Genomic DNA, 22,799 nt, shown 5'->3' with positions numbered 1-22,799 from the left:
TCTCAAAAAAAAAAAAAAAAAAAAAATTTTTGATTTGTTCCAGATTATTGGTGTTTCCTTCACGCTGGTTTGAAACGCCATCAAAATCACTTTCAAAGAATTAAAGTTTTTTACACAGTCATTTTAAAAGAAAGAAGTGGCTAGGGAGTGAAGGATGCCCAAGAGGATTTATTCTAAGCTTTCAAGACTATATAAATAAGAGAAGAAAAAGAAGTAAGGATCCGGCAGTAATAGAGAGGAAGTATCTATTATAAAATGTGCTAATGCATGAGCAAAACAGATATACCTGGTAGGCATTTAGAGACAGAGACAACTTTAAGATATTAAAATTAAGTCGGGACAGAAATACTCTCTTTGGGTACTAATTCCATTGCTTTGTCAGGAAGAGAAAGCATCAGAAAAAGATGACAGTGAGTTAGCTCTCCTTAATGTTCAATTCATCTTAATTTTAAAAATTAGGATTTTGTGGGTATATACCACTTTTTTACATTTTTAATAGACTCCACGTAAGAATACCTAAAAATTATGTTAAGAGTGGCTAAAATAAATTACATTATCCTAAATATTACTTTAAAATTTTTAGCCTAGCACTTTTTTTTTTTTTTTCTGAGACAGACTCTTGCTCTGTTGCCAAGCTGGAGGGCACTGGCACGATCTCAGCTCACTGCAACCTCTGCCTCCCAGGTTCAAGCGATTCTCCTGCCTCAGACTCCTGGGGCAGTAGTAGCTGGGATTACAGACATGTGTCACCACGCCCAGCTAATTTTTGTTGTTGTTGTTGCTGAAATGAGGTCTTGCTATTCCCCAGGCTGGTTTCAAATCCCCGGGCGATGTGCCCACCTAGGCCTCCCAAAGTGCTGGGATTATAGGCGTGAACCACCACGCCCAGCCTTTAGCCTAGTACTTTTATTAAAACCAAGGGATTCATTAAGATGAATATATTACAGGCCAGGTGCTGTGGCTCACACCTGTAATCCCAAAACTTTGGGAGGCCGAAGTGGGCGGATCACTTGAGGTCAGGAGTTCAAGACCAGCCTGGCCAACATGGCAAAACCTCATCTCTACTAAAAATACAAAAACTAGCCAGGCGTGGTGGCACACACCTGTAATCCCAGCTACTGAGGAGGCTAGGGCAGGAGAATCGCTTGAATCCTGGAGGCAGAGGTTGCAGTGAGCCGAGATTGCGCCACTGCACTCCACCCTGGGCGACAGAGTGAGATTCCGTCTCAAAAATAAATAAATAAAATTAAATAAAAAATGTGTACCAAAAGAACATTTTGCATATAAAGAGTTTCTAAGAATTTTAAGGCCTAATACTCTGAGGCTAGAGAGCCAAACCTGCTACCTTACTGTTCATGGGACTGATTGAGCTACTCTGCTTTTTATAAGTGGATATGGCAAACTAAGGGTTAATGAGACTCTGCCTTAGAGGGTTAGCCCACTGAAGTGCTGATAGGAGACCAGCGACTGTTTGAATAACAGGGCCTACACTCACATGCCTGAGGCATTCCACCTGCCAAGGAGGAAGACATGCAGAAACACAGCCACATGTTTCTGATTTGGTGGCAGGAAAAACAGCTCATGCAGATTTTTAAAATACACAATTTCAGTAGTGATCTCAGGTCTCCTGCTGCCTAGATGTTTGGATACATTTTCATTGTTGAGAAGATATACTTAGGTTGTTCCAAATAACAGCCACTCTTCAGAAGGCCAAACAGCTTAGAATTAGGGGGAAATACTTAAACATCAAGTACTAAGAAAAAAGTAGCAGGTGAAATCTTAAGGTGTTGTGTTTTTTCATTTGTTTGTGTTTGAGACAGAGTTTTATTCTGTCACCCAGGCTGGAGTGCAGTGGCACGATCTTGGCTCACTGCAACCTCCACCTCCCAGGTTCAAGCAATTCCTGTGCCTCGGCATCCAGAGTAGCTGGGATTACAAGTACCCACTACCACGCCCGGATAATTTTTGAATATTTTTAGTAGAGATGGGGTTTCACCATGTTGGCCAGGCTGGTCTCGAACTTCTGACCTTAAGCGATCCACCCACCTCGGCCTCCCAAAGTGCTGGTATTACAGAGTGAGCCACCACGCCCGGAATTAAACATGGCACTCAACTATACGAGATTTTGTTTGCTCAAAAAAGAACCTATGAACCTATGAGTGGGCCTTTGAGGAACAACAACAACAAAGTAAAGTAAAAGAAAAAATCTATATAAAAGCAAATCCAGCTCCAGGAGATTTATATCAGACTTTTTCTCCAGGAATACAGTTTTCATTATGTCTCCCTGGGGCATCTGGGGGAGGGAAGCTGTCCAGTGAAGTCACTGGACGCTTCTTTGGGCTTCCTTTTCACTTCTCAGTCCTCTACAATGCTAAACACCAAGGGCTGGGACCCCTATGGACAACCAGTAGGCATACGGTATTGACCATTAAAACAACTGTCCTGAAGGAAGCACTGTAGATGTTGTTCAAGTTAAGGAAATCTAGTTTAAAAACATGCAGTTGTGAAACATTAATTTATACACATCTCTAGCTTAGCAAAAGCATGACATTAATGATAGGCAAGAGCCGTGGGGGCTCTGGCTTTGAAGGTCTGTGGTCAGAATGGAGTACAACTTCTACAGCTGCCCCTGTGTGTGATACAATTCTAATTAATCAAAATTAAATTAACAAGAACTTACCTCTTTACTTCTTTGAAGGAAAGGAAGAGAGAAGGGGGGAGAAGGAGAGAGAGAGGGAGAGAAGAAGGGAGAGAAGGGAGGGATGGAAGAGGGAAGGCATGAGGAGGTAGGACGGAAAGAAGGAGGAATGGGGCAGAGAGGGGAGCGGGGAGAGGGAGGGAGAGGAAGAGGGAGAGAAGGAGACAGGGAGGGAGAGAGGGAGAGAGAGAGAGAGAGAACAAACAAGAAAAAAACGTGGATTTCCCCCCAAGACTCAACTTTCAGGCAATGCTCCTAGTAATATTCCAGGCAGTTAATGCCACTTTCTCCAGCTATACTTTTGGTCAAAATTGATATTCCTTTATCCCAAGCTATTGTAAGATCCTAAACATCAAATAGTAAATTTTGCTCATCATGATTCAATAAAAAGGAAAATGAACTAAAACCCTTAAATTAAAATCTAAACATCTGGGCCAGGTGCAGTGGCTCATGCCTGTCATCCCAGCACTTTGGGAGGCTGAGGCAGGCAGAACACCTGAGGTCAGGAGTTTGAGACCAGCCTAACCAACATGGAGAAACCCTGTCTCTACTAAAAAAAAAAAAAATACAAAATTAGCTGGGCATGGTGGCATGCCTATAATCCCAGCTACTTGGGAGGCTGAGGCAGGAGAATTGCTTGAACCTGGGAGACGGAGGTTGCGGTGAGCAGAGATTGCGCCATTGCACTCCAGCATAGGTAACAAGAGTGAAACTCCGTCTCAGAATAAAATAAAACAAAATAAAATCTAAGCACTGTAATCCTGAGCTCTAATAGTTAACTGAAGGTTTAGGTACTATAAAGAACTAGGTATAGCAGATATCTAACAAAGACAGAACTGGTTTTAGAATCTAATTGCAAAATGACTACTAGAAACATCACTGATGACTCTATCTCACTACCCAGTTTTATTGTCTTCACAGCATCTAAAGCTATCTGAATTTATGTACACACATATGCATGCATAAATATATATATATATTTTCTGGCTCCCCTCACTAGAATATAAGCATCCTGAGAGCAGGCTTTTCATTTCTACTTTATATTCATTGCAATACCTTTGATTCTTAGAGCATTGCCTAGCACACAGTAGGAGGAGTATTTCACCGACATTTGTTAATGAATAAATAAGAAAACTATAGAAAAATGAGAAAACATGTTGAAATGTCACACTGGGACTTGTGAGAGTCTAGAACCATTGTGACCTTTACTCCAGAAAAACATCACTTGTGAGTTGCATGAAGTAACAGAAGCCAGCTACCAAGGAAAAGATGAGTTGGTAAGAAGTAAACATTTCTTTGAATAGAAAATAAATTAACTTATTCAGGCATAACACATATAAAAGCAGATAGCTGTCACAAAAATAAATATAGTTTTCCCAAGTCAAAGTTTAGAAAACATTTGCAATTCATATTATGAACTCTTCATTTAAGCTAGAATTATTTTTTACATACTTATTATGTTATTGCTAAGCAAATTCACGCTGAAACCTCAGATATTAAAAAATTCAGCAGCATATATCTTAAGTTACCTATAAAGGATGATTTTTATAAAAACTCACCTGAAGTTTTAATCAATATATATTAATACTGATTTTAATAAACAGATTTCTATTATTTCAGGTTATTTTGTAGCAAACATTAGCAACGAGTGTTAAATCTAAGCTCTACTGGCAAAAGTTGGTCTAAAATAATGAAAACCCAATATAATTAACTATCTTATCTTTGCCTTTCCTCTTCATTTTCAAAAACCAACAGTCTACTGTAAGCAAATGAAAATAACCGAGGCCATTAGGACAAAGAAACATAAGCAGCAAGATTCGTTTTATATGTTTTTTAAAATATTTCTTAACTGACGTCCATTCATATATTCAACAAATACTCAGCATCTATTATAATATTCCAAACACTTTCCTAATGATTAGAAAAAAGGAATTATCAGAAAGATTCATATTTAAAGAGATAAAAACCAAAAAGATCTCTTGAACTTCCAGTAAATGTGAAATAGAACAAAATTTTTCAAAAAGACTTTTCAACTCACATTTTGTTCCTCTGGTTCTAATTTGGGGATTTTGTGTGACTTGCGCTCTTCAGATCTCGATGAGTCATGCTTGTTGCTTTTTTTCCTCTTTTCTTTTCTGCTTTCATGCTTTGACTTCGTGTGCTCACTTGCCTGTACTTCATTTAAAAGGTCTCCACAAAGGGAAGACTCAAACAATTCCCTGCCATTCTGGATAGTTTTGGTTATTTTTAGTTTAATTTCAGGTGAGCCAGTCTTCTTTGGAATCACAGTTTGTGGTACCGAAGGAGGAGGTGGTGGCTGTGGAGGGGAAGGTTTTTCCAGAATTTCATGTGGTCTTGTGTTTGGAATTTCTGAATGGTAGTAGTCAGTGGGGCTAAAGTTTCTAGCTGCACCAAAGCCATTGGCTGACCCATTAGGATACTGACTATATGACTGGTATTTGGTTTGAGTTTCATACACGCTGATTGATGATGGATACCCATTTGTGAGTGGAGGAAGATCTTCTGTTGTAGCTGGGTACTGAAAGCCTTGCTGCAAGGTAGCTTCATATGGTGTTTGGCCACCATCTTCAGCAATGTCACTGTTGTTATCAAAGGCATCCTCCTGACGGATGTTGGCGGAGTCAATGAGTTGAGGTGGTTGCTGAATTGTGTTTCCCATGATCCCTTGCATGAAAGAGAAAGAGAAATCCATTGTTCTGCTCCAGCATCCTTAACTTTCCCTTTCTCTCATCGGGCCTAAAATTATAAAAGAGGGGATTAGAAGGTGTTAATATTCTCATTGACTAGAGGCTAATCAACTGAAAAAGGATTAAATTAAAATGTTTTGAACTCAATTTTCATATCCAGATATGCATAGACACTAAACATTTCTAAAACTGATAACCAATATTCTGACACAGGGTAAATACCTTTTATCTTCAATGCTTATCTGTTTGAAACTCCTGATTACTTTCACAACAACTGTCGCAACAAGATTTTATCATTACTGCCAACACACGAAATAGTTTTGACATTCCTTTTTATCTCCCAAGTTAGAAATCATAAGTCTCAAGTTAAAACTGGTGTTTGCAAAATAAGCAGTGTCCTGACACATATCAATCTGCTTCCATAAGAGCTTCCTTTAACATCATTCATATTTTGTTCAGTGGTTGTTTTAATTACAAAAATAATAAAATGTTATTGCAATTTTTTTTTTTTTTTTTGAGACAGAGTATCACCCAGGCTTGAATGCAATCATGGCTCACTACAGCCTCAACCTCCCAGGCTCAGGTGATCCTCCCATCTCAGCCTCCCCAGTAGCTGGAACTCAGGCATGCATCACCACGCCCAGTTAATTTTTGTATTTTTTGTAGACAGGGTTTCACTATGTTGCCCAAGCTGGTCTTGAACTCCGGGGTCAAGCAATCCGCCTGCCTCAGCCTCCCAAAGTGCTAGGATTATAGGCGTCAGTCACCATGCCTGGCCTGTAAATATTTTAAACACCAAAGTGAAAAGGCCTGTTCCTCTCCCCACTTCATTATTCCCACTCTTCTGTGCCAAGACAACCACTATAAACACTTCGATGGGTATTCTTTCACATCTTTCTCTACATTTTTACATATAAAAATTTTAAAATAGGGCTTATTCTGTGACTTGCTTATTTAACTTAACAATATATCCTAGATATGCTTCTACATCAGCATGTATAGACAATTTTCATACTTATTCTTTAAATGGTTGTATAGCAAATAAACGCGGTATTTACCATAATGTATTTAACCATTTGTGTACTGATAGTTTCTCGCAATTGTTTGATATAATAAATATGTCTGCAGAAAACCTCGTTTATTTTTAGTTATTTTTCTTTTCTTTTCTTTACTCTTTTTTTCAAATACAGACAGGGTCTTGCTGTGTTGCCCAGACAGGTCTCAAACTCCTGGACTCAAGTAATCCTTCTGCTTCAGCCTCCCAAAGTGCTGAGATTATAGGCATGAGTCACCACGCCTGGCCTGAAACATTCTTGAAACTCTATTTTTGTGCACATATATATTTCTACAGGACAGATTTGAAATTTTGATAGATACTGTAAAATTGTTCTATAGGTTATACTATGTCAATGATCTCTCATACCAATAGTGTGTGCTTCTCTACACTGTTGCCAGTATCTACTTATTTTTAACAACTGTTATATATAGCAGAAGCATCTGGGGTACTTTTATAAAATGTATGTGTCAGGGTCTATCCCCTAAAGATTCTAATTGAATAAATCTGGGGTGGGGTCCCGGGCATAAGTTTTTTAAGACTATATCCCCAGTAATTTTGATGCATATTCTTGGTTGGATCATTGCATTATAATCTTTCAATTATTGCATCTCCTCTAGTAGGTGTCTGAAGATGCCTACATTATGTAATAATGTTACAATATACATAAGCATGTCAGAAAATGCTACAAGACCACCCTCCCTTGTCATAAGGTATGACAAGTGCACATCACAGGATAGAAGATTAATGGACAATCCATATATTATTTTGATAATCCCATAAGCATTTCTTCTAGAAAGTTCTTTTTTTTTTTGAGATGGAGTCTTGCTCTGTTGTCCAGGCTGGAGTGCAGTGGCACAATCTCAGCCCACTGCAAGCTCCACCTTGCAGGTTCATGCCATTCTCCTGCCTCAGCCTCCCGAGTAGCTGGGACTAGAGGTGCCCACCACCATGTCTGGCTATTTTTTTTTTTTTGTATTTTTTTTTGGTAGGGACGGGGTTTCACCATGTTAGCCAGGATGGTCTCGATCTCCTGACCTCATGATCTACCCGCCTCAGCCTTCCAAAGTGCTGGGATTACAGGCATGAGCCACCACACCCGGCCTCTTCTAGAAAGTTCTAAAGCAGGAAGAACAAACCAGTTTTCACAACTATATCAACTCTGATGAACTGATTGTAGCTGACTGGAATACTGTGAAGAAGGATCCTAGGCCGGGCGCCGTGGCTCACATCTGTAATCCCAGCACTTTGGGAGGCCGAGGTGGGTGGATCATGAGGTCAGGAGTTTGAGACCAGCCTGGCCAATATGGTGAAACCCCGTCTCTACTAAAACTACAAAAATTAGCTGGACATGCTAGCAGGTGCCTGTAATGCCAGCTACTCGGGAGGCTGAGGCAGGAGAATCGTTTGAACCCAGGAGGCAGAGGTCGCAGTGAGCAAAGATCGCACCATTGCAATCCAGCCTGGCCAACAGGGTGAGACTCTGTCTCAAAAAAAGAGGATCCTGAGGCTACATTCCAGTTCGACTCTGTTAATAACAGAATCATTAACAATGTCTATTATTAATAGATTAATAACAGATTGATTAACAGTGTCTACCATCTTGGTTCCAGTAGGTTTGCTGTAATAATAAAACAAATAACCCCAAAAAGCAAATGGAAGAGGGAAACAAAGCTGACAATACACTTTTCAAGGTGTATCCAATTATACAGCCACTGTTTGTTCTGCTGTTAACAAATGGAAATCATTTTGGAAGTCCTAAAATTACAAACAAATGAATAAGACCGCACACAAGAAATTGAACTGTGTGTCCTGCTTTACACTGGCGGTGGGTGGGAGGGATCCAGAGCACTCTCATTTTCTTAGTGTCACCTCAGGGTCAGGCACTTTACACATCAGCTCATTTAATCATCACAACTCTGCAAGATAGGGATTGTGATTTCTGGTTCACAGGTAAAAGAAAGTGAGCTTCAGAGGGGTTAGGTGGCCTGCTTAAACCACAGGGGGGAGAACTCGAATTTGGATCCAGGCATGTCTGACTCTGAAGTCCATGTTGTTTTTGTTTGTTTGTTTGTTTTGAGATAGGGTCTCACTCTGTTGCCCAGGCTGGAGGGCAGAAACATGCAATCACAGCTCACTGCAGCCTTGACTTCCTGGGTTCAGATGATTCTCTCACCTCAGGCTCCCAAGTAGCTGGGACTACAGGCACGTGCCACACCTGGCTTATTTTTTGTATTTTCTGTAGAGATGGAGTTTCACTATGTTGCCCAGGCTGATCTCGAGCTCCTGATGTCCATGATTTTTACTACTGTATCAGTTCTGTTTCCCTCAGCTATCAGTTCTGGGAAAAGAATTGTTTTGTTCAGGTACTTTATTCCTTGGTCACTATCAAAATCACAAATATTCTAATAACCACCATTAACACTTACATAGTACTCTGTATGTGCCATGCACCATTCTAAGTGCTTGACATAAGTAATACATTTAATCCTTCCAGCAACCTTCATGTAGATATTATCTCCTATTATACATAGGGAAATAGAGGCACAGAGAAGTTTTTTTTTTTTTTTAAGACGGAGTCTCGCTCTGTCGCCCAGGCTGGAGTGCAGTGGCTGGATCTCAGCTCACTGCAAGCTCCGCCTCCCAGGTTCCCGCCATTCTCCTGGCTCAGCCTCCCGAGTAGCTGGGACTACAGGTGCCCGCCACCTCGCCCGGCTAGTTTTTTGTATTTTTAGTAGAGACGGGGTTTCACCGTGTTAGCCAGGATGGTCTCGATCTGCTGACCTTGTGATCCGCCCATCTCGGCCTCCCAAAGTGCTGGGATTACAGGGTTGAGCCACCGCGTCCGGCCAAGGCACAGAGAAGTTAAATGACTTGCTCAAGTGCACATGGCTAGTAATTAATTGACAGAGCTAAGATTCAACCCAAGCAGTCTGGTTCCAGGGTCTGTGCTCCTGATTAGCATACCATATTTACTGACAATGTTTAAGAACTGAAACATTACCTTAATTTAACTTTTGGCAAAAATGTATAGCTCACAGCAACAGACATAAGAAGGAAATGTTCAAAAATTCTGTTAACAAGCATGGAGCAACTATACAGGCAGAATTCAAAAGTTCTCATTTATACTTCCAACTTGAAGGCAAGTCAAATAATGACATCTAACAAGATGCAACCTGTGTTTTTGGTTCTTATAACTGTCGTATACAAGCTCAGCTTCCAGATTCATCTCCCAAATTACAGTCTTCAGGATTTTTCAGGCATATGTATTCAGAGACTGAGATTTCTGATGCTTTTGATTGAGTTTCAAACACAAGAAGTTTTATATTTTCCCCTTTTCCTGTCTTCTCTAGCCCTAACTTCAAATATCTCATTTTAGTCTGAACTAAGAAAATAACATTACCTTCTTATAATTACACAGGAGTCCACGGAGTGAACTCATATACATTCGTATCACAGAGTGTTTTCATATACATTTGTATTTGATCCTCAAAACAACTCTGTCAGACTGGCAGGGCAAGGTGTGCATTAACTTCATTTTTTAGGTAACTACACAGAACACCTGAAATACTGACTTTCCACAAAGCTAATTAGTAATAAAGTTTGAAAAATAATCAGTCTCCTGATTTCTAATCCTGTGCTCTTTTTCACAATATCCCACCGCCAGAGAATAACCAACTACTTAAGGACAACTACACTAAACCCTTAAAAGTCATTAGTTCAAAACTAAATGCACTGTCCTTTTCCTAGCACAATGTCCCTTTCAGACTACCCCAGTCTGTCATTGCTTCCATCACTTTTCTAGCTTCCCAGACTAGAAATCTCAGGCTCATAGGTGATTGATTCTTCCCTCTTTGTTAAGCCATAAAACTAGTCATTTAGCAAATCTTGCATTTTCTTCCTTTGAAGTATTCTTCCCGGTGCTTCGACTGAATCTGAAGTGAAGAAATAATCAGACAATCCAAAATGGGTGATATTCTCCCAGACAACTGGCCTGGGCTCTTGAAAAAAGCTAATGTCTAAAACAAACAAAAGGTGGAAAGACTATTCTAGATTAAAAGAGACAAGATTTATCAACCCAATACAATGCATGAACTTTGATTAAATCCTGGATTTAAATACACACAAACACCAGATTAAACAGATATCGTGGAGACAACTAGAGAATTTTAAAATATGAACTGGCTTTAAACAATGGAGCTATTAATTTCAAGGGCCTGATAATGCTATTCTGTTTATATACGAGAATGTTCTCATTCTTAGGAGAGCTATGCTGAAATACGTGGTAAAGCGATAGTGTCATGGTATCTACAACTTTCAAATGGTTCAGAATTTTTAAAAAGGTACATATACCTAGAGTAAAGCAAATGAGACAAAATTTTAACAACTGGTGAATCTAGGTGTTGAACGTAAATTCTTTTAACTTTTCTAAAGGCTTGAAAATTTTAAAACTGAAAAGCTTGGGGAAAAAAACCCCAAATGATTTGGCTAGTGTTTGGAGGAAGTACTAAAAATAAAAAGCTACAGGTACCTAAGGTGTATGAGCCTCCATTAAATTCTGGTGCCATGTTCTGAGCAAACAAGCTAAAGGGGCCACATTGTTTTATTTTCTAGAAACCCTAAGCATGAAGAGGGCCATACTTCTTCATATTATGCCTCCAAATAATACAACAATGCAATCAAGAAAGCAGTTTTGGTGGTTTATAAAAACAGATATTTTGGGACTACATCTACATTTCTTTACATAGTGATTTTTATGGGCAGTAGGGTCTGGTGGCCAGCCTTCACACAGCAGACACACCAACTGACACAATGGTTAAGACCTTACTAAATTAAATTAGGAGGCTCTACTGAGCACCATGCTTGAGAGCACAGGTTCAGAATCAAACTAAGTTCAAAAGCATACTTCAAGTCTTGCTGGCTGTGTGACTTTAGGCGACTTATTCAGTACCTCTAATCCTCAGTTTCCTTAGCCAGAAATTGTGGATACCTGTAATTGTGTACCTTGTACAGGGTTGCTGTAAGAATTAAGAGTTAATCCATGAACAGCACTTAAGACAGAGCCTGGCATACAGTTAGAGCCTGGCCACTTGTTGGCTATTATTATCATTCATTGCAATGCTGGGCACACAGAACTGGTAAAAAGTTAAAAAAAAAAAAAAAAAAATCACTGACCTACGGGTACTTTCAATCTCTTTAGCAAGATAATGTAAGATTTTGTGAGTAAGACACATAAAATAGTAGCAAACAATGTGAAACAGAAGGTGACTAAGAATTGAATTGTGTTACTACTACAATTGTAACAGATATTTGAGAAGAACAATGCTGGGCAAGGAGGCTCTTAGGCCACAAGAAACAAGTAGGATGTGGAAGTAAGGTGTTCTTCACGCACTGCTTTTCAAACTACTTGGTACAGGCCAGCAAAAATTCTTATACCTTTGTCCTTAATAAATCCCTGATAAAGATAGTGTGTTCAATTCAATTTATTTTTAAAGCAATAATATTAATGGCTAACATTTGAAAGCTTAGTGTCAATACTATTCTAAACGTTTTACATTTGACTATTACTATCCCATTTTACAAATGAAAAATCAAGGCCCGTATGATCAAATAACTTGCCCATAGTCTGAGACCAAGTAAATGGAGGGTTCAAACACACACTGTGTTCCACAGCATTGGCTCTTAACAAGAAAGCTTACTTCCCATAATCCCTAAACATGTAAAGTGAACAAGAGAACCTCACTTCACACTTCTCCACTCCCACTCCCCAGAGTTAACTAACAATTTGGTGGGAGACTAAATAATTGTACTAATCTATCCATTCTAATATGTACTTTCAAGTCAATGAAATCACCACATAAAACCATTTCTGATAAATTCATCATCTGAACAATGTTTCTAGGCTAATTTTTTTAAAAAGATAAATCAATGAATACTTATAATTTTGCTGAAACTATACAGTTTTAAATAAGCAAAAAAAGTTGAAAATTATCAATCAAAGCTTTAGTGCTCTTATTATTTACCAACTTATTCATGGTGGTAGGGGGTGGTAGGGTGATAATAGATAAGTTTATAGAATCCTTAAGCCAAATCACAGATACAGAGTTTAAAAAAACAAAAGCAGGAAAAGAAATCAAGCCAGGCATGCTGGCTCATGCCTGTAATCCCAGCTCCTTAGGAGGCTGAAGTAGAGGGACTGTTTGAGGCCAGGCATTCAAGACCACCCTGGGTGACACAGTAAAACTCTTTCTCTAAAATAAAAAAAGAGAGCAAGAGAGAGAAAGAAAGAAATCATGTCACGTGTTTCAGATGAACAACTTGAGCCTATAAATATCAATTAAGGTTTCATAATGTGCTAAATTTATAGTTTAAGTCACTATAACAAATTCATAAACAATTATTTCTGTGGAATGTATTGCTGGATTCTATAGAATTACATGTTGTGCTATATATATTCATTTTTTTCTATGTTTAAAATGCCAGTCCCTTCTCAATAAAAGAAAGTTTATATTTAATTATACTTAAAAATTCCTTAGGCTGGGAGCAGTGGCTTACGCTTGTAATCCCAGCACTTTGGGAGAGTGAGGTGGGTAGATCACCCGAGGTCAGGAGTTTGAGACCAGCCTGGCTAACATGGCAAAATCCTGTCTCTACTAAAAATACAAAAAGTAGTCAGGCGTGGTGGTGTGCGCCTGTAATCCCAGCTACTTGGGAAGCTGAGGCAGGAAAATTGCTTGAATCCGAGTGGCGGAGGTTGCAGTGAGCTGAGATTGTGCCACTACACTCCAGCCTGCATGACACAGTGAGACATCATCTCAAAAAAAAAAAGAAAGAAAAAAAATTTCCTCACATTGATATCATTATTTAAGCCTTTTGGAATTAGAAGTGGTTTTAAGATGTCACATAAATTGCCTATTTCTGTTTTCAGACCCAGCTACTCTACAAATACATTCCTAGGTTAATCTGTAAATCTAACCACATCACTCTCCTGATTAAAATCCTTCAATGGTTTCCTATTGCCCAGAAAAAGGCCATGCACCTAGACTGACAGATCATATAAGGCCCTCCAAACAAGGTCGCTAACCTACCTCTTCAACCCCAAGTCATTTTTGTACTCTAGTAATATAAAATCACTGGAAATTTCTGTGCACACCATGATTTCACTCCTCTGTACCTTTACTAACTTTATCTCCTATCCATAATACACCCTTTTCCTTTTTTATTTTTTTTGCTTGACTCTTAACCATTTTTTGAGCTCAGAATGTCATTTCCAAGAAGTAGTCACTTAAGCTCTAAGTTAGTCTGAGTAACTTTCCTCTGTGTTCTAAGATATTCTATGCATGCCTCTTAGAATTATTCATAAAACAATTTGTTTATGTGAGTTTTCTAAAGAGCAGGAAGTAATGTTATTCCCATATATGCTCTTGGAACCTAACTCAAAGGCTCAGAGGAGGGGCTTCAATGAATCTTTCAAACTAAACTCCATAATCTTAAAGAAGTTATTTTATATAAATGAAATGCGTCACAGAGCTTCTGTGGGTCTTTGCATGGAGGTAGTAAAAGAATATAAAAGCAGTTACAATCTCCTCAGGTAATATCCTTGGTAAAATGAGACTAACAACGTAGCTCACTTAGATGCCACTGAGATTCTCTTTAGTTCTAGTCTTAACTTTCATGACGGTTTAAAGTTCCAAGAGACTGGAATGAAGTCAAATAAACTTCCAGAGGGAGTGTTAACCCAATCAAAGACCAAGATATATTAAAAAAAAAGAAACTCATATGAATATATCTATTTAAAACCTTATTAATGTAGATCTGAAATTCAGAATGTAGAAGCTCTCAAAATACAATCGTCACAGTTGTAGTTAATTGAATCAGTATGGAAATCAATCATTTACCAAAGCTGTTCTAGTAAACATAATCAATCATATACTATAAAACAAAGTATACTTGATGGATGTACATTTGAATTTTTACAGCTAGAAAAATATAGTGGAATATACTATGATTTTCCCAAGAGGGTGGTCTTCCTTTACCCCAGGATAAACAAGAGATCCAGATGTTTCTTTATGTGAACTGTTGCAAGGAATATTTCTCAAGGTTTATGATAAATCCACACTCAATGTGTTTCCATAGTAACAGGAATGGAGTGCATGCAGACAGTCTACAGTAACGAACCAAATATGCTGGTTCTTGAAAACCTGGCATGTTTGGCAATTTATGCAGCAAAAATATTATTTAAAAAAATTTTTAAGATACATAACGTTAAAAAACTAGAGTGTCATTTTGTTTTAAAATCAAAAGATTGAAATGCAGTACATAAAGACAAGCTTAAGCATAGATTCTGTGAAGTATAAAGAGAAAGCTATCAAATATATTCATATACTAATTTCTAACTGAATGATCACTTAATGTTTCAGTGATCCTGTATTTGGATCTTGTCTTTGAAATCAATTTAATATGTACATACACACAAAGCCCCCCTAAAAACATCTTCTGAATGTGACTCACATTTGATCACAGAATATAAAGATCTCTGAGTGACAGGGACAGCATCAAGGGAGATTCTTGTTTTACATTTTTTTCCCCAAATTGACACCATGAAGAAAATGGGGGGAAAGGAACAGTTAATTTTTTTTTAACATGCTCCATTATTTTCAGTACATGGGTTTGGTAGGGTGAAACCAGAAACTCTATGAAGAAAAAATGCATAACTATAGGAAGATGCTAAAATCCTCTAATGTCAGTTTTTTAAAAAGACTCCATTCTTTCTGGTTCTGTGTTCTACTAATATTTTAATCTAAGTATATGATCAGAGTGACCCTTTGACTACAACTTATACATTCTGGTATTGCCCATTTGGGCTTTCATAATTTAAAAATTTTTAGTAATACAGTAACAAATGTGTATTGTTTAAAAATAATGGAGGTATGTTTTAATACTATTTATTGTGAAACTGCAAGCCCCTCATCCCTTTTTAAAGTAATACATACATATTTTTAAAGGACCCAAACACATACCTTTAAAAATCAGCAAAACCAAACTGCTATGAAGTATGAACAGAAGCAAAAGTCAATTTCTACTGTCTGGACTGGACACAAATTACATTAAAAATCAATATTCTTCCTTTGCAAGCAATGAGTCCTTTCTAATCACATTTTAACTTCACCCTCACCCAACACGTACACAAGAAAAAGCAGAGATGCGGGTGTGGACTTCTGGAGGAAACAAAAAGTAAAACCCAACCACCTGGTTCTAAGAACTTGACCACGCCCCTATGGTACCAAAAAGGAAATGAACAAAAATGTTTATCTTTTATTCACTAAAAGCAGCTACAATCGATAGAATCTAATCTAGCCCTCACTACAGACAAAAGCAATAACCAAATTTGGAACAGTGACTATACAACTCAATGTTAACTTTCAAACAAAATGGATCCTGCTTGAAAATGTTTTGTCAAGGAAATAAAAATGAAATTACAAATGCAAGTGATTGTTCCATTTGTCTTTAGATTATTTTATCCTTTGAGGGAACAAACACCATCTATAAAATAGATCTCACTATTTCACCCACAAACAAAATACAGTGCTTTTAGTGGCATCCAAGTGTTATACAGCTGCAGTTACAGTTATCCAAAAAGTTTGAACCACAACAGTAAAATGCAAATTATTTCTGACTAAAATGTGGGCATTTCCTCTCAAACGATTTCTTTTTTTTTTTTGAGGCAGGGTCTCACTCTGTTACTGAGGCTGGAATGCAGTGGCACAATCACAGCTCATGGCAGCCTCAATTTCCTGGGCTCAGGTGATTCTCCCACCTCAGCCTCCCAAGTAGTTGGGACTATAGGCGTGTGCCACCATGCCCAGCTAATTTTTAAAATTTGTTGTAGAGACAGGGTTTTACCATGTTGCCCAGGCTGGTCTTGAACTCCTGAACTCAAGTAATCCTCCCACTTTGGCTGGGATTACAGCCATGAGCCACTGTGCCAGTCCAAACAATTTCTTAAATTCTCATGGTAATGCATATACTTGGACTTCTCAGATTCAAAGGCCATTATATATTGATTCTATAAGCACTTAACACATTTTTAGTTCTCCTACAGCTTTTTTAACGAAAACTTGAGGATGTCAAAATTATGAGGTTTGAAAAGACTGCTGGTCAAACTCTGAATCATTTAAAGAAGTTTACTACCATTCTGGTTGAGGCTGACTCTTTCAAAGCTTAAGGCTATGATTTAGGGGAAAACATTTTCCTGTACTACTTTTCAGCAGTTATACTAATAAAACATCAATTCTCCAAATGACACAAAGGGCTTACAGCATTTTAGTATGTAAAACAAATGTTCTATATTAGTAAACCTTATCTGTATATCTTGACTTAAAGGTACTTTCCGTGGTAGCCTTAGAAAGAACTCTAAGCTGCTGACTAATTTCTCGGTTAAACTGGAAAATCTGCTTGCTTAAAAAATAAACAATTTGGGAAAAATATATTCCCTTTATATTTTCACGTAATTTTACTCACTTTCCTCCAACACATGAAGCAAATCATGTCATTTTTGTATAATTACTAACAACATGCATCCAAAACAAAGTAGTCTAGCTCTATCTATATATAATAAACTCAAGATGTATCAACAAAAGTTACCCTTCCAGAACAGGATTTGCTATATGACATTTAGTCATTAAACAACTAAGCAAAAGCATAAGAAGGACCACTCTTTTCAATAAATGAAGGAGAAATAATTTTTTTTTTTTTTTTGAGACAGAGTCTCACTCTGTCACCCAGGCTGCAGTGCAGCAGTGCGATCTTAGCTCACTGCAACCTCCACCTCCCAAGTTTAAGTAATTCTCCTGCCTCAGCCTCCTGAGTAGCTGGAATTACAGGCATGCACCACCAAGTCCGGCTAATTTTTGCATTATTAGTAGAGACGGGGTTTCACCATGTTGGCCAGGCTGGTTTCAAACTCCTGACTTCAAGTGATCCACCCGCCTCAGACTCCCAAAGTGCTGGGATTACAGGTGTGAGCCACCACGCCCAGCCTAATTTTGGTATTTTTAGCACAGACAGGGTTTCACCGTGTTGGCCAGACTGGTCTCCAACTCCTGGCCTCAAGCAATCCACCTGCCTTGACCTCCCAAAGTGCTGGGCTTGCAGGCACTGCTCCCAGCCAGAAATAAATTACGTTTGACACTTGAACAATAAAAACAAAACAAATAAATATTGCTGATTTTCTCTTCTTCCTCCTCACTGAGACATAGTATTTTTGTCTTTCTTTTTTGGGGTCTCACTATGTTGCCCAGGCTGGAGTGCAGTGGCTGTTCATACATGAGATCATAGTGCCCTGAGGCCTTGAACTCCTGGGCTCAAGTGATCCTCATGCCTCAGCCTTCTGGGCAGCTGGGACTAAAGGTGCACACTAATGCACCTGAATTGTCCTATTTTCTTAAACACACAGTAATATTCCTATATAATACCCTGCTAATCTATCAAATTTACTCAATTTAAATAAGAATTAAGCCACATGCCATATAATTCCATTTACATGAAATGTCCAGAAGAGGCAAATCCATATAGACAGAAAGATGATTGGTGACCGCTAGGATTTGGGAGGAGGGAAGGAATGGAGGGTGACTGCTAATGCATACAGGGTCTCTTTTTGGGGTGATGGAATGTTCTGGAATTAGACAGTGGTGATGATTGCACAACCTTGTGAACATACTAAAGGTTACTGAATTGTATACTTTAAAAGGGTGAATTTTATGCAACATAAATTACATCTCAACAAAAAAGTGCTCTAAAAAAATCAACAAAGCATTTATGTATGTTTCTCAACAATAAAGTCTCCAATACCTAAAGAATTACTGATTTGTACACTTGTTAAATGTGCTTAAAATAAAAACCTTTATTCTTATCATTAAGCTACAGTAATTAAAAGGTAAGGAAGGTACTAGAAAAAGATGGACAATGAAACAGAATAAGATCCTAGGCACAGAACCATTCTATGGGAACGTGACATACAACAGAAGCAGCACTGAAGAGTAGCAAGAAAAGGACAGAAGATTCAAAGAATGGTCCTGGGACAACTGCTTATCCATAGAGAAAAAAATTTAGATACCACGTAATGTATCAACCCCAGGTGGATTAAAGAGCTCGTATACACAGTAAAACTTTAAAACTTTTAAGAAAAAACAAAAATATGAACAGGACATCTTTCTGAACTCAGGCTGGGAAATGATTTCTTAAATATATAACAAGTATACAACATAAAAGAAATGATTAATGAAATCAACGATGTTAATTTTAAAAGCTGTATCACAAAAGACAACACAAGTGGAAAGATAAATCCCCAGACTGGGAGAAGATAGCTGCAATGCATAAATTCAAGCTCAGTTCTACCTTCCAACTTTCTTCTGGATCTGCCCGATTCTTGCTGTGTTCATTGGCTGTGTCTTACCATTTCTCATCTGCATTAGAACAACATCTTCTTAGCTATTCTTCTTACTTCCAACCCGGTCTACCTCCAATCCACCCTCTACAACATTGACAATGCTTAAAAACAAAACCCCAAACCATTTAAATTTAGTAACATTCCATGGCTCCTCATGCCTCAGCATAAAATCCAAAGGCCCTTCATAATGTGGCCCCTGTTTCTCTGTCCGGCCACCTCTCCTGCTGCTTTGGCCTACCCATCTTGCCCTCCACCATCCTAGCTTTTCCTCTCTTATCTCTCACTCAACCTTAAAGATTCCATTCAGAGGTGTGAAAATACTCCAGGAAGCTTTTCCAGAACATCCCCACATACCACACACCCTCTGAAGCCAGGATGCATATTCCCTTCTGCCGGCATGGCATCCTACCATACTCTATTAGACCACTAAACACATTCTACAGGCCATCCTGACATACAGGAAGGGTGTGTGCATAAGTGAATGTGACCTCAAAACATCTGTGTAAGAAAGAATAGTAAAATGCTTTATTACAGAAATTCTAGACACCAGCTGCTGTTTAATTGCCCTCTGAATGCTGAGACAAGGTTGTGCTGAGGTTCAAGTAAATACCTCCTTTCCTTCCACTCTGCTGCTGCAGCAATGGGAAGGTGACCAAAAGTTACAGCCAGTTGTCCCCACCCCAACCTACATAGGTTTCTCTAATAAAACAAATATTTATTGAGCACCTATTGACCAGACACTGAGCTAAGCACTAAAGTTATAAGGATGAAAATTCAGACAAGGTCCCTGCAGCCATACAGCTTACATCACCATATGGAAGAGATGGAGACAGAAAGGCAATAAAAGGAAAGTGCTGGAGATGAGGCTTGGAAATCGCCCTTCATGAGATGCATTTATTCATTTCACATTGAGTGCCTGTATGATGTCAAGTCCCGGGTATCAGAGAACAAATCCTTGTTTTCTGATCCCTACTGACAGAAAGGGACAAGTGTCCTGGATGACAGAGGAAAATATCCAGGGTTGAGAAGCTGGGGGTGTGACGACGGGGCAAGAGAACGCAGGGGACTTCTGGCATTTTTGGCTTAGGAAACAAGTTCTAACCTGCAGTGGAAGAGAGAGGGGCTCCTTTCCAAAGACCTACTATAAACCAGTACCTAAAGACTTCCATTGAGAACCTTCTTGGCTTCTTAATATCACAGGTTTCAAAAGATCTAGATTTTTAGAAGGGCTTTTCTTGATATGTTGCAAAACCAAATTATAAGTATTTAATGAAAGCACACCATAAAATTCCAGGAAATAAAAACAACTTAGATGCCAGAGAGTACGGACAGACTGAAAGTTTGAGGACATGAAACTAGTTCATCCTTGAACTCCCAGAGCCAACTATAGTGCCTGGCACATTATCAATAAACAAATCAATCCAAAACAGAATAGAGTATTACAGTAAGGCAAGGGGAGTTGGGGGGCACAAGATTGGATTAACAATTTAAATAGCTTAATATGTGCCAATACAATTAAGTAACTAGTATTACTGAAATATCACAGGCTGTTTTTTAATGGCATGGATTTTGAACTGAGTGTATAGATTTGTTTTTCCCTTCCTAAGAAGGGCCTCATAAACATAACGTCACTCAGAGGAAAACCCAAAAAAATTTTGCCCCAATTATTTTTAAACTTTTAAAAAAGTTTAGTATATATATTTTTAATTTTAGCAAGTAATCTTTTCATTAGAAAATTAAAATTAGATGCTATTTTATTAAGTGCTCAAAATACAGAGTGTAAATACATCATCCAAGAGTCACAACTTGACGAGAATTTTTTTCAAGAAACTTTAAACATTTACATAACCACATTAAATATAATGTGCTCTACCATGAATCTAATAATAATTCTACAAGCAGATATAAACAATTGACAACATACTGTGATTCATATTTTCCTAAACAGTGGGGATATTATGACATGAAGCTTTGTCTTTTGTATAAGTACACAAAACCTACATTCACTATGAACAGCATAAGAGAAACTGTCACAACATCATCACTGTAGAACATAACACATGATGAGAATCTGAAACTCTAATAAAACGACTTCCTTTTTTGTATCATTTATAGACTAATGCAAAACCTGTGCTCAACATAAAATCAATTTATTTTGGAATGTCATGAGATATTTAGGTGTCTTTGAGTAACTTCAGTGCTTAGAGAATTGTCAAATGTGTACTGATAACTGAAGTTCAGATTTATCTTTAGTTTCCAAAGCAAAGTGTAGTAGTGCCTTCAGTCACGGAAAGAAAAACAAAACAAAACTACTTCCGTGTTAACAAAGGTACTGCGTACTTCGACATCTTGCTCATTGCTGTATCCCCGTCCCCTAGTATGTGAGGGAAGAAAGCTGCTAAATGAACATAGGAATGGCAGCAAACACAATGCTGCAATGGAGAGATTATCCTACACTATTCAGGTGGACCCAACATAATCACAAGGATCCTCATCATCCTTTTGGTGGGAAGGACCAGACTCAGACAGAGATTTCAAGACTGCTGACTTTGAAAATGGAGGAAGAGGGCCGGGCATGGTGGCTCATGCTTGTAATCCCAGCACTTTGGGAGGCATAGGCGAGTGGCTCACTTGAGGTCAGAACTTTGAGAGCAGCCTGGCCAACATGGTGAGACTCTGCCTCTACTAAAAATACAAAAATTAGCTGGCCATGGTGGCACGTGCCTGTAGTCCCAGCTACTCTGGAGGCTGAGGCAGGAGAATCACTTGAACCCAGGCAGAGGTTGCCATGAGCTGAGATCGCACCTGCACTCTAGCCTGGGTAACAGAGTGAGACTCCGTCACAAAAAAAAAAAAAAAAAAAAAGGAAGGAAGCAGCTATATAAATCAAGGTAACACTTTCTCTCCTACAGCCTCCAGAAGGAACACAGCTTTGCCGACACCTTGATTTTAGTCCCATGTCAGACATCAAGAAATTTAGAAGAATAAATCTGTGTCGTTTAAAGCCATTAAGTTTGTTGTAATTTGTTACAGCAGCAACAAGGGATTTTCTGAAAGCCTTTCCACTCACTTGGCTGTCTTCAGTTTCAGGAGCATCCCTATAAACAGAAGGAGGGGAATTCCTCGATTCATTAACCTCAGATTTGGGGTACCCAAAATAGAAATATCACTTAAAAAAGAAGTCTTAGGCTAGGTGCGGTGGCTCACGGCTGAATCCCAGCACTTTGGGAGGCTAAGGTGGGCGGATCACTTAAGGTCAGGAGTTCAAGGCCAGCCTGGCCAACATGGTGAAACCCTGTCTCTACTAAAAATACAAAAAACTAGCCGGGCGAGGTGGCGGGCGCCTGTAGTCCCAGCTACTCCGGAGGCTGAGGCAGGAGAATGGCGTGAACCCGGGAGGCGGAGCTTGCAGTGAGCTGAGATCCAGCCACTGCACTCCAGCCTGGGCGACAGAGCAAGACTCCGTCTCAAAAAAAAAAAGAAATGATTTCTCCCATTTCATTGGCACAGCTGCCGCAGTTTTCTATGCTCTGGAGTTTACTGTCATTCCAGGGGTAGACCTGATACAAATAACAAAATGGCAGTCAAGCCATTACTATGCATGACATAATAAGATGCTATAAGTCCTTTTACTACTAAAACACCTATTTAAGATTTTCAATTTCTGACAACCAAAATATCTGGGCTACATTGAATTTTGTGGCTGATTTTCATAAAAATATATTGGGAGAAAGAAAACTTGTAGTAATAAAGACAGCACTATAATAAGAATCATTTTTTTAAAGTCTTGTTAATTTAAACATATAATAGTCACAGTTTTAAGAAAAGTCCCTCATAGCCATCACGAAGAATTATATTAATCCAACATTTTTTTCTTTTTTTTTTTTTTTT

General features: G+C 38.6%; 1 protein-coding gene across 2 annotated transcripts in view; it reads right to left on the bottom strand.

Annotated features, from left to right (window-relative positions):
* Nucleotides 1-22,799, bottom strand: part of WHSC1L1 (Wolf-Hirschhorn syndrome candidate 1-like 1) — a 144,211-nt gene that overhangs the window by 85,656 nt on the left and 35,756 nt on the right. Inside the window, exon 2 of one of the 2 annotated variants that reach the window (XM_011960692.1) lies at nt 4,737-5,455. In XM_011960692.1, coding sequence (XP_011816082.1) covers nt 4,737-5,411 — 675 coding nt within the window. In that variant the 5' untranslated portion in view covers nt 5,412-5,455. Of the gene's footprint in view, nt 1-4,736; nt 5,898-22,799 lie in introns of those variants that run through there. The other variant, XM_011960693.1, reaches the window with a different exon arrangement.

The sequence above is a fragment of the Colobus angolensis genome, unplaced genomic scaffold (assembly GCF_000951035.1).
Source record: "Colobus angolensis palliatus isolate OR3802 unplaced genomic scaffold, Cang.pa_1.0 Scaffold52, whole genome shotgun sequence".
In the NCBI taxonomy this organism is placed as follows: Eukaryota; Metazoa; Chordata; class Mammalia; order Primates; family Cercopithecidae; genus Colobus; species Colobus angolensis.
The sequence above is the reverse complement of the archived record's forward strand: the minus strand, read 5'-3'. Positions and strand labels throughout refer to the sequence as shown.